Below are 12,053 nucleotides of genomic sequence, written 5' to 3' on the forward strand. Positions count from 1 at the left end.
ATCAATATCAACTCATATCATAAATGAATTGTAACACATGTTTTGCTTAGGATCTTAATCCAAGAGAAACAGGGCAACGCTCCTACAATTGGTGCTGTCTGTGGGAAATTCCACCAAGCAGTAGGTTTGGGAAGAACATGGTGCAAGTATGGCAAGTAGAGACGGATCCAGACATTCTAGATCTAGTAGATCAATTGGGTCGACCACCGGACCCCTCCGTATGCAAGTTGGGAATAGAAGAGAACATCCTAGCAATGAAAGGGAGCCCAGTTTCACTATAACCCTATCTCCTTCTCCTTCAAGGAGGGAGGAAACGCCAGCCAGCCTGGTCAACAGATCCCAGGCCAGCAGCCGGAGTGAAGAAGTAAAAGATATTTGGAGACAAGTGCGAGCTCTGCACTGGGAGATCCAAAGGAAAGAAAGAATTAGGGAGGAATCCCAATCTAGTTCGAATGAATGCAGCAGCTAAAGTACGAGGGTAGGAAACCGACATTCTCCCTGGCTCAGAAATGGATCAAGGTCTCTGAGGAGGGAGGGGTTAGAACCAACGCATCACCATGGAGGATATGTACTGTGGAATCAAGGGATGGATGCTGTGAATCAGGCCTTATGATAGATCTCTAAGTCCCCATTCTTTGTTGAGATCGAGAGCTCTGATCCACTTCGCAGATTTGTTCGATTGGTCTTTGTAATCTATGATGGGAAATCAGACCTTGTTAAACATGTAAGTCATTTCAATCAAAGTATGGCTCAGTATGCTCTAAATGAAGCCCTAATGTGCAAAGTTTTCCCATCTAGCCCAAGATCCATAGCCATGAGATGGTTCGACGGCCTAGAGGAAGGAACGATTCATAGCTATAGGGAATTAACGAGGGCCTTCGGAGCTAGATTCATAACTTGTAGTCAAGTTTCCCAACCCATTGATTCCCTATTGACCATGACTATGAAGGAAGGGGAAACCCTACGGTCTTACACTGACAGGTATTGGGAATTGTACAATGACATTGGAGGGAGTAATAGTAAGGTGGCGGCTAGTACCTTCAGAATAGGATTGCTTGAGGAATCTGGGCTAAGGAAGTTCCTCACTAAAAACCTTGCTGATGCATAGGCTCATGGAACGGATTGAGGAGTACTGGCTGCAAGCTCGGGTGAAAGGAAAGTCAGTGGTAGTGGAAAGGAGAGAAGGAAGAACGGACCAACTGCCTTTAAGATCAAGAAATAACTTCTTTCCTCCTAATCCTAGATCAAGGGCCGAGGTGGTTAGTTCCATCTTCAAAGAACCTATCCATCAAATTTTGGAAAAAATCAAGCATGAACCATATTTCAAGTGGCTGAATAAGATGGGTGGAGATGCATCTCAAAGAAATCAAAGTTTGAACTGTTCATATCATTGGAAGTGTGGACACACAACGGAAGATTGTAGGGTCTTGCGAGATCATTTGAACCATCTGGCTAGGACTGAGCATTTAAATGATTTCTTATCGCCAAACCAAGCTCTCAATCCCAACCCCCAAGGCTCACAGCAGTTAAGAAATGGGCGTCCTTCCCTCGAAATGATAGAAGTGATTCACGCAACAGGGATTAGTGATCTTCCTTGGGGATCTAGAGTCATGACCGTGATGCCCCATTATCAGTCCTAGCCCTCAGTTTAGTTCGGGAAAGAGGAAAAGATCAGAAATAGAATTGGTATGGGGATTTACGGACCTAGATAAAGAAGGGACCACCCAACCACATCGCGATGCCCTTGTGGCCACTCTACAAATAGCTGGCTAGGATGTTAAAAGGGTAATGATTGATCAAGGAAATGGCGCTGAAATCATGTATCCAGACCTGTACCAAGGATTGGGTCTGAAACTAGAGGACTTAAGTCAGTATGATATGCCACTAATGGGTTTTGATGGAAAGGTAGTGATACCAGAAGGGCATATCAAACTCACTGTAGTTGCAGAGGGAAAGGAAGTTTTGGTGAATTTCATAGTGGTACACGCTTATTCCCCCTATATGGCCATCTTGGCCCGACCTTGGTTGCATGACATGGAATATAGCTCGGCAGTGTTGTATAGCCGCCATTTCTCAGAAAAATCGAACTTATGAAGATTTGGCTGACACTAATCAACATCCTTAGCAATCACAGTCAGATGTTCGAGCATCAGATAGTCAATGCGAGGAACTCACAAAGGTCTACATCGATGCTGAGGTGGATAAATATTTCCAAGTTGGCCAAAAACTTTCATTACTTGATAAAGTAGAATTGCTACTATTTTTAGTTCAGAATTTAGATGTTTTTACATGGAGCCCGTATGATGTACCTAGGGTGGATCTGAACTTTATTTGCCATCAATTAAATGTGAATCCTAAGTACACTCCTAAGAAACAAAGGCCCTGACCATCATCTTATATTCATGCTGAGGCAGTAAAAGAGGAGGTAGACAAGCTTAAACAAGCAGGGGCGATAAAAGAAGTATTCTATCCGAAATAGTTGGCAAATACAGTGGTGATAAAGAAGAAAACCGGGAAATGGAAAGTGTGTCGATTTTATGGACCTAAATAAGGCATGTCCAAAAGATCCTTTCCCGGTCCCAAAAATAGATCAACTAGTCGATGCGATGTTCGGTCATCTAAGAATGAGTTTCTTAGATACATTTCAAGGATACCATCAAATAGCTTTGGCACCCGAGGATCAAGAAAAGACTTCGTTCATCTCTCCAGAGAGGAACTATCACTATTTGGTAATGCCTTTTGGATTAAAAAATGCAGGGTTGACCTACCAAAGAATGGTCACTAGGATGTTCAAGGACCAACTCGGGAAAAACATGGAGGCGTACATAGACGATATGGTAGTAAAAAGCAAGGAAGCTTAGAAACATCTGGAGGATTTGTCCGAGGTGTTTGGAGTCCTGAGAAGGCATCTTCTGAGATTAAATGCCTCGAAGTGTACATTCGGTGCTGGTTCAAGAAAGTTCCTTGGCTATATGATTACTCATCGAGGGATAGAGGTGAACCTCGATCAGATCACTACAATACAACGCCTACGGTCCCCGAGGAATCCCAAAGAGGTACAACGTCTCACGAGAATGGTCACTGCCTTGAACCGATTCATCTCCAAATCGGCAGAATGCTATAAGCCCTTCTTCCAGCTCCTAAAGAAATGGAATGATTATGTATGGACACTCGAGTGTGAGGAGGCATTCCAAAGGCTAAAAGAATATTTGACGAAGGCCCCAATACTCTCACGACCCGAGAGTGGAGAGAATCTATACATGTATCTATCCATGTCAAACCATGCCGTAAGTGTGTTCCTAGTCAGAATAGAAATAGATTCTCAAAAACCGGTGAATTACGTGAGCAAGACATTGCTCGAAGTTGAAGTGAGATACCTTCCCCTAGAAAAGATTGCCCTAGCTCTGGTGCATGCAACTAGACAGCTACCGCACTATTCTCAGGCCCACACAATCATTGTCCTCATTGAATAACCACTTCAGGCATTATTGAGGAGAGCTGACTTCTCAAGGAGGATAGCAAAATGGGGAACTGTGCTGGGGGCCTATGATATCAAGTACTAGCCTCGGGCGTCGATTAAAGGACAAGTCTTGCCAAACTTTGTAGCAGAATTTACTCCGAAAAGCATGGGAAAGAACCTGGGATTGAATCAAATTTGTGGTGTGGTATTGGATTCAACTCCACTGTGGGAAATCTATGTCGACGAAGCATCCATTTACTGAGGCTCCGGACTAGGAGTGGTCCTTCTCTCCCCAGAAGGAGCTCTTCTTGAACGGTCGATAAGATTGGAGTTCTCAACATCCAACAATGAAGCGGAATATGAGGCACTATTGTTCAGATTGAGGATGTCTAGAAAAGTGGGGGCTGCCAAGGTAAAAGTGTCCTGTGACTCTCAGTTGGTTACTAATCAGGTTAATGGAGAGTTTGAAGCTTGAGATGAAAAGATGGTAAAGTATTGGACCGAAGTGAAGGCACTGCAAAATCAGTTTGAACAGTTCTCTATGGTTCAGATACTTCAAGGAAGCAACAACCATGCAAACTCTCTTGCGACCCTGGCCTCCTCGATTACAAATCTGTCACCTTGGGTAATCATAGTGGAAACCTTGGCTAAACCAAGCATAGATCACTCAAATAATACATAGGTAATGGGCATACATGCTGGCCCTAGTTGGATGGACTCTATTGTGGCATATATTAGAAATTGGACACTACCCGAAGACAGTTTTAAAGCAAAAAAGATTAGACGCAAATCCCCGAGGTATTGGCTATCAGGGGAAGGGAAGCTTTACAAACGGTCATATACAAGTCCGTACCTTCTATGCGTTCATCCTAAGGCAGTGGACTTAATCCTAGAAGAGCTGCATGATGGAATTTGTGGGACTCACACTGGGGGCCGAACCCTAGCTCACCGAGCAATCACCCAAGGATACTGGTGGCCAAACATGCAAAGAAGTTCACAAGAATACATCAAAAAGTGTGATCAATATCAAAGGTATGCTTCAAACATACACCAAGCAGGTGGGTTTCTGAATCCATTGACGAGTCCATGGCCTTTCGCCCAATGGAGGTTGGATATAGTAAGACCTTTTTCTAGGGCCACAAGAAACTGGAGGTGGTTGTTAGTAGCTACTAATTACTTCAAAAAATGGGTTGAAGCCGAGCCATTGGCCAATATAAGAGATTGATGTAAAACGCTTTATGTGGAAGAACATAGTGACTAGGTTTAGGGTCCCTCGGACCTTGGTATTAGACAATGGACTGTAGTTTGACAGTAAGATGTTTCATAGGTATTGCAATGAATTAGGAATTACTAACCAATACTCAACCCCGACCTATCCACAGGGCAATGGATAGGCTGAAGCTACCAACAAAACCATCGTTAATGGTCTAAAGAAAAGATTGGATGAATCTAAGGGGAAATGGACCGAGGAACTTCCGAGCGTACTATGGGCTTTTAGAATGACTCCAAGAAGGTCCACTGGAGAAACCCCTTTTTCAATGCCTAACGGTTCAGAAGCTATGATACCCACGGAGGTCGGAATGCCAACCTTCAGAACAGACGATTTTGAACAAAAGAACGACGACTTAGCTTTGTTTGAGAAGCTCGACTTGGTAAAAGAAAATAGAGAGGTTGCAATGATCAAGTTAGCTAAGTACCAACAAATGATTAGTCGTGGTTATAACAAGAATGTGAAGGCTAGAGAATTTGTTCCCGGAGACTTGGTACTGAGGAAGGTTACGGGGAACACCAGAGATTTGAGCTGGGGAAAACTAGGCCCAACTTGGGAAGACTTCTATAGGGTCACATCAATCGTTGGAAAGGGAGCTTACAGACTGGAAGACCTAGATGAAAACCCTGTCCCTTGACCGTGGAATGTATATAACCTAAGGAAATACTTATACTAATGAAGTTTTCTTTCTTTTGTACGTGTCTTTCTTTCTTTCTTTCTATCTTTTACAATGTGCAGAATCTCCTAATGCGCTTTTCAAAATTTCAAAAAATGGAAAAGAATAGCTCGAATCACTAAAACCCCAAGGTACAAGGCCATGTCTTTACCTCAGGTGCATCCTAAACAGAACTCTCTACCCAATTCGATCCTAGGATCATTGGGAGCTGAGGGAAATTGGGATGTGGCCAAAAGGATGGGCGATTAGGCTTGCTGAGGCCAACAAAAGAATTGCTCAGATAATTAAAACCCCGGGGTACAAGGCCATGTCTTTACCTCGGGTGCATCCTAAACAGAACTCTCTACTCAATTCGATCCCAGGATCATTGGGAGCTAAGGGAAATTAGGATTTGGCCAAAGGATGGGCGATCAGGCTCACTAAGGCCAACAAAAGAATTGCTCGGATAATTAAAACCCTAGGGATATAAGGCCATGCCTTTACCTCGGGTGCATCCTAAACAAAACTCTCTACCTAACTCAATCCTAGGATCATTGGGAGTTGAGGGAAATTGGGATGTGGCCAACATGATGGACGATCAAGTTTACTGAGGTCAAAAATAGTGAGCCCTTGAATTTGCAATAAATGATGAAATATATATATATATATATATATAGTATATAAATAAGACAACACTTGAACGAAGATTAAATTTCAAAAAAACTTTTTAAACCGCGAAAAAGATACAGCCTTCATTAGATTAAAAATCCTCACAAGTGGACACAAAGCAACAAACATAAACCCTTACAAAAATCATACACTAAATTCTATGTCATAATGAAAAACAAAATAACAAAACAAAAATTTGGCACTAAGTAGTGGGTTGATCTCCACACTCGGCATCCTTCTCATCAAAAGACTCCACTGCAGGGTCCCCATCCCAAACCTCTAAAGCTTTCTCTTGCTCATCGACCGAGCTCCCTCCATCCCCTTCAATAGTCGTGGGCACATCGGGGAGATAGTTGATCAGAATAGGTATTTCTACCTCGTTCTGAAGTGCAGAATCAGCAGCTACTCCCTATTTATCCAGAGCACTGGTCCATCCCTCCACAAACGCCTTCAGGCAAGATTTAGGAACTAAAGGCTTGAGATACTCCTTGGAAAAATTCTGACCGTCCAGAAAGGCTTTCTGAATCTTGTCACTGTGACCTGCAACCTTCTTCCCAAGCTTCGTATTTTTTTTCCATCAGCACCGTTGAGCCTTCAGTGCCTTCTTAGCTGCAACCTTGGCCTTCACCAGCTGCCTCATGGCAGTGTCATAGTTAGTCTTCAATGATGCAGCCTCTTTTTCAACCTTTGCACGAGCAGTCTCGGACTCATTCACCTTCTCCATCAAATCCTTAACCTTCTTCATCAACTGCTCTTGCTTGGTTGAAGCCTCTCTCTCTCTCTTTCAACGGCCACAAACATCCTCCTGTCCATCTCCACCATGCCTTGATAACTTTGTAGGTAGTGATCATTGTTAATAAAATTCAAAATAAAATAACAGAAAGAGAAGAGAAATAGAGAGTTAATTAATTCTCACCAGCACCATGTTTCTCTTCAAAGCCAAAAGCATCCCCTCCTCGTCCATCTTTTTCCAATTCTCCATGTTTGTATGAAGGAGAAGAGCTTTTCCCACACAGTCAGCCACCTTGCCACCATGCCTGTCTGACCAAGGCCTTACACCTTCATTAGATGGAAGAGGAGCCCCCTCCATGATAAAGTCACACATATGTGGAGGAGGAGCAGGCTTGGATGGTCCTTCGCCAACTTGGGACTCCTTAACGTCCACAATTTCTAGAGGGGGAGTAGGATTCCGAGCTGCCACCGTAGTCACAGCTGTTGGAACCTTGGTTTGGGTGGTTTTGCTCTTCTTCGCTTGGGCCTCACTCTAGGGACCCCCACGGAGCCTTTTAGCCTTGGCAGCGGCCTTATGAGCAGTCTTAGAGGTAACCTTCGAATCATCAGTCCTCGGACCTCCCAGCAGGTCCGCAACATTCGGAATCATTCATAAGACATATCCTGGCCTTCATGGGGGATCACTTCGGAATAAACTAGGGCGACTCCTTGCAAGGCCTTCTGAGTTGTTGGGTTCGAGCTTGGAATAGCCACGAACACTTCGAGGTCCACGTTTGTGAACAGTTTAGGAAAGCTATTGCGCCATGGATGCCTTTTCAACTCTTCAATCTCCACCGGTGATGGATAGTAGTCCTTCAAACGAACGTCGATGTAAGGCAGCCAGTAATCCTCCTCCTTAATTGTGTCATGCCCCTTTTGGAAGCAAGGATACATAGGCGTATACCTGAGGATCAAGTGAGCGGCCTGGAGCTGACCGTTTGTATGTACGTAGATCTCAGATTGAAGCAATCTATTGAGCTGAACAACTTCGACGAGATTAAGATTCTTCTTAAGGGAACGCAGATTTGCAAAGAAGAGTATACATGTATAAGAACAAAGATAATAAGGTTAATTAATAACAAGTGAAACACAATAAGCAAAGATGGAAATCCCACGGACCTGGATCCCCGATGTTAGTGGGGCAATGTAAGTTGTCAATATACCAGTTCCCTGGCACAACGAGGTAGCCCCCATCCGTGACTTTATTGGAATTTGGTAGGTAGGAGATTATCCTAACTAGCCCACGATGGGCTCTGAAGTACCACCCCGATCTGGGGACCTTGGACTTACAAGTGTTTTGTAAGTTATATATGTAATTGATATCATGAATGGTGAGTTTCAGGCCTAATTGTTTGTTTAGTGTATCTACAACATTGACTACTCAAAAGACATTGGGAGTTATCTAATCAGGGCATAACTTAAAATACCTAAGATAGTTAACTAACAAATCATTCATCAGAATCCTAACCCCCCTTCTACAAAAGCGATTAATGGAATAACAACCCTTCCAAACCCTCTATTTTGGGCAATATCACCTTCCTCACACGGCTTAATCTCAACATCCCGAGGGATATTGTACTTTGCCTTAAAGGCCTCTATACCCTCAGGAGTACTAACTAGCTGGCAGAGTTTGCTGATGGCGTCAACTAAGAAGATAAAGAAAGGAAACGGAGATTAAAAAAAGGGGTAGAATAAAAAAAAGTAAAGGCGAAGGGACTAACAGGAACAGGAGATACCAGAGCCTGACGGGAGCGAGGAGAAATGTAAACTTATCTTTGAATAAAGAGAAAAGAGAGAGTAAAAATGGGTGAAATGGGCAAAGGGAAGGCTTAAATGGCAGGAGGGCAGGAAAAATTTCACTCCACCTCCTGCGCTTCCCCCCACTGTACGCTCCACTATTCAACCTCCACCGTCTGGATGCTAACAAGTGCTGTGACAGTTCAGAAGCTGAAAAGACATTCTCCAATCCATTAATTACTTAAATGGCTACACTCCAATCAATGTCAAACAAAAGTCTTGGAGAAACCCCACGATGTGACCATGATCTCATCCCACGAAATAAATGGGCATGAGATCATGGGGGCCTATTGTAGTGGGGTGAATGCAAAAACAAGTCTTGGGCCTAATTATAATAAATGTAAACACTTGGCCCAATGGGAAAATCAGCCCAAGTAATAGGGATCAACCCCACTATGGCCAGCCCATTTCTCAATCAACGTATGCAGAACCTCGGATCCTCAGTTAGGCCCAACATCCACCCAGGCAGCATACAGAGGTCATCTCCGAGGTCTATCCGAGCTAACGAGATAAGTAGCAAAAAGACCAAACTTCTACTAGATAGACCTCTAAAGGTTCCTGGAGATTCCACAATTGCCTCCGCATTGGGATTGGTTGCCAGCCTGACATCACCGCATTCAATGCAGAGGGACAAGTTTGAACAGTAGGAGGAGCCTCAGAAGTCTTTGTCCATGATGAAAAACCTGCAAAAGAAGAGGCAGATAAGACCAAGAGTTATACAGGTGGACATCTAAACAGTGAAAAATACCTCAGAAGTCTCCATTCATGATGAAAAGCCATGAAAAGAAGAGCCCGACAAGATCAGAGGCAATCTAGGTGGACTAGGACAAAAGATGAGAAAGAAGAGGATGGCTCATATAAAAGGAAGAAAATAAGACTCAAAAAGGGGATGATGTAACATATGACATTGAAATTAATAAAGGAGATTTTGGTTTTTTACGTGTTCTTGTCCAAACTTCCCATTGTGGTTCAATATCACCCATATCATAAATTAATTGTAACACGTGTTCCACTTAGTATCTTAATCCTAGGGAAGCAAGGCAACACTCCTACAGGCACTAAAGCAATTTCCAATTATAACTTTTTTGATAATTCAATTGTTGGGAGTGGGGGCATTTGAACCCTAGATGTCTTCGTTAGAAACACCGGCTCTTGGCAATTTCTAATCGTAACTAACTAGACATCCATCTTTTCCCTCTATCTCTACTCATTTTGGGTGGGCACAATGACGTGGGCCAAGCTGGATTTCCCATCTCTCTGTGTCATTACCATCTCATTTCCTTCCCTTGAACCAAACAAGGGAAACAAATTCCTTTCCTTCCAAAGTTTTCCATTCCCTTTTATTTCCATCAAACCAAACAAGATGTAAATGTTACGTCATATATGTTATCTCATGATGTGGCACACTTAATTGAGTAAGTTTTGCATGTCATGCTGGAATACAATCTCAAAATTCACCACATTAGTATCTTATGATTATAATAGTATTCTGAAAATAATGTGTCTTATAGCATCCCCTGCCAATGAAGAACTTTATTGGCTTTATAATAATATCCTAATTAAATTATTCTTGTCTCAAAATGATTTTCTTTCTAAATTGTATTCCATACTGACCTGATACATTTCCTTTGGTAAAATAATAGGAAGTGTATTCATATGTGATTCAATTAATTTTTTAATGATACAAAATGTATAATTTAATTAACCCCTTGCTAACATTGTTTTTGTGCGATTTTATGAAGCAAATCAGTACACTTGCTGGAAATCAAACTCCAAGCTACTATGTTGGGGAAGTCCTTTTCACCATGGCCATTATTGGGCTGGGCCTCTTGCTCTTTGCTCTTCTCATTGGAAATATGCAAAATTTTCTTCAGGCTCTTGGGCGGAGGTACAATTTTTTTTACCATGGTGATATGATATATGCTTCTTAAATCATTGTGCGTGCAAACGCCACTTAAAATATTAGGGTTAGGTCTGAAGAGAAGAATTAAAGGGAAGAAAGATTAGAAATTAGGCTTAGAGCTTTATTAGTTAATCCTTTCACAGTGGCATATATATATTCTCCTGATATGACACAATTACAATTATATCCTCAAGCTAATACAATAATCACAAGCCAATTATAAATAACCACATAATAACACTAACAATAACTTTGGACTAAGAGGTGGCTACTTTTCATAATTTAAAAAAGAAAAACCTTGTTCCCTCAATTTTCAGTAAGTCTGCTAGTATAACTAATGCTAGAGTTTAGTTGGTACTACTTTAGCCGTTGAAGCAATATCCAAAAATCATGACTTTTTGTGCACAAGTTTGATAATTTTTATGATTATGTTTCTTTCACGATCTACATGGACACCTATCTTTTGGTGTGAAGGCCTCCATAGGGAGTAATTTTTTGTCATTTTCCTTCTTTTGCATTATGTAACCACTACCTTTTCTCTACCCTTCTGGTTCTGAACATAGTATAAATAAATTTCTTAAATCCATTGGCAAATTATTGTTAGAAACAATTAGTTTTATATTTTGTTGGTTAGACCATCCATCTCATTGCATCAGGTTCAAAGTGTTGCAAGTAATTAAAATAGCACACAATACACTTTCTCTGTTGCTCAAACAGGAAATTCATTCTTCCATTTGTTTTCAAGTTCAACTCACTTACATGTAATAAATGAATAATAGCTGTCATTCTGTAAATAATCCAAGTGTTTCAATTATAGACATCTATGTTTAGTGTCTCATTTATACTTTTCAGTAAGTCCAACTCTAAAAATTAAAAATAAAAATCATTGATTTAATTTCAGAATTTATAAATCTTCCACCAAAGTTTTGAACTTCTTTAACTAGTTTCATATTTTTTTTTCCTTCTTTTGGTGGTTTTCCCCTAGGAGGTTAGAAATGTCTTTGAGACGTCGTGATGTTGAGCAATGGATGAGCCATCGACGCTTGCCAGAAGAACTAAGAAGGTTTGCCATTCTTGTCATTTGTTTACATTCTTGGCATTTTAGAGTGAATGTGGCTTATAGATGTTACTCCAAGTCACCTCAAAAGGAATACTGTAATTGAATTATTTGAGGTTCTTGTTTTCTCATTGTTAAGTTAAATATTAGATGTTTCTCCTCTTTATCCGTGCACTCTTTAAGGTATGATCTATCTCAAGTGCCAAGAGGGTATTATACATATCATAAGAATACTTTTGTTGGACCAGTTACGCCCATCTTTTCTTCGTAAAACTGAAGGAATTTTAGTATTTTTTAATGCTAAGAAAGTGTTAAAAGGGCCATTTCTTCCCCTTCTCTCTCTCTCTTTCTCTCTCTGTTGTAGTACATCCATGGAAACCAAAAAATAGTGATAGACATTGCAAGATGAGTATCTCAATTCTCAAGTTTACTTAATAGGAACATATGCAAATAAATTGAAAAAGACACCTA

General features: G+C 41.4%; 1 protein-coding gene across 4 annotated transcripts in view; it reads left to right on the top strand.

The window, feature by feature from the left end:
* Positions 1-12,053, top strand: part of LOC126701528 (probable cyclic nucleotide-gated ion channel 20, chloroplastic) — a 54,738-nt gene that overhangs the window by 28,656 nt on the left and 14,029 nt on the right. For all 4 annotated transcript variants that reach the window (XM_050399677.1, XM_050399679.1, XM_050399678.1 and 1 more), the window contains 2 exons: positions 10,365-10,510; positions 11,511-11,588. In XM_050399677.1, the coding sequence (XP_050255634.1) occupies positions 10,365-10,510; positions 11,511-11,588 (224 nt within the window). The remainder of the gene's footprint in view (positions 1-10,364; positions 10,511-11,510; positions 11,589-12,053) is intronic.

The sequence above is a fragment of the Quercus robur genome, chromosome 10, assembly GCF_932294415.1.
Source record: "Quercus robur chromosome 10, dhQueRobu3.1, whole genome shotgun sequence".
Taxonomy (NCBI): Eukaryota; Viridiplantae; Streptophyta; class Magnoliopsida; order Fagales; family Fagaceae; genus Quercus; species Quercus robur.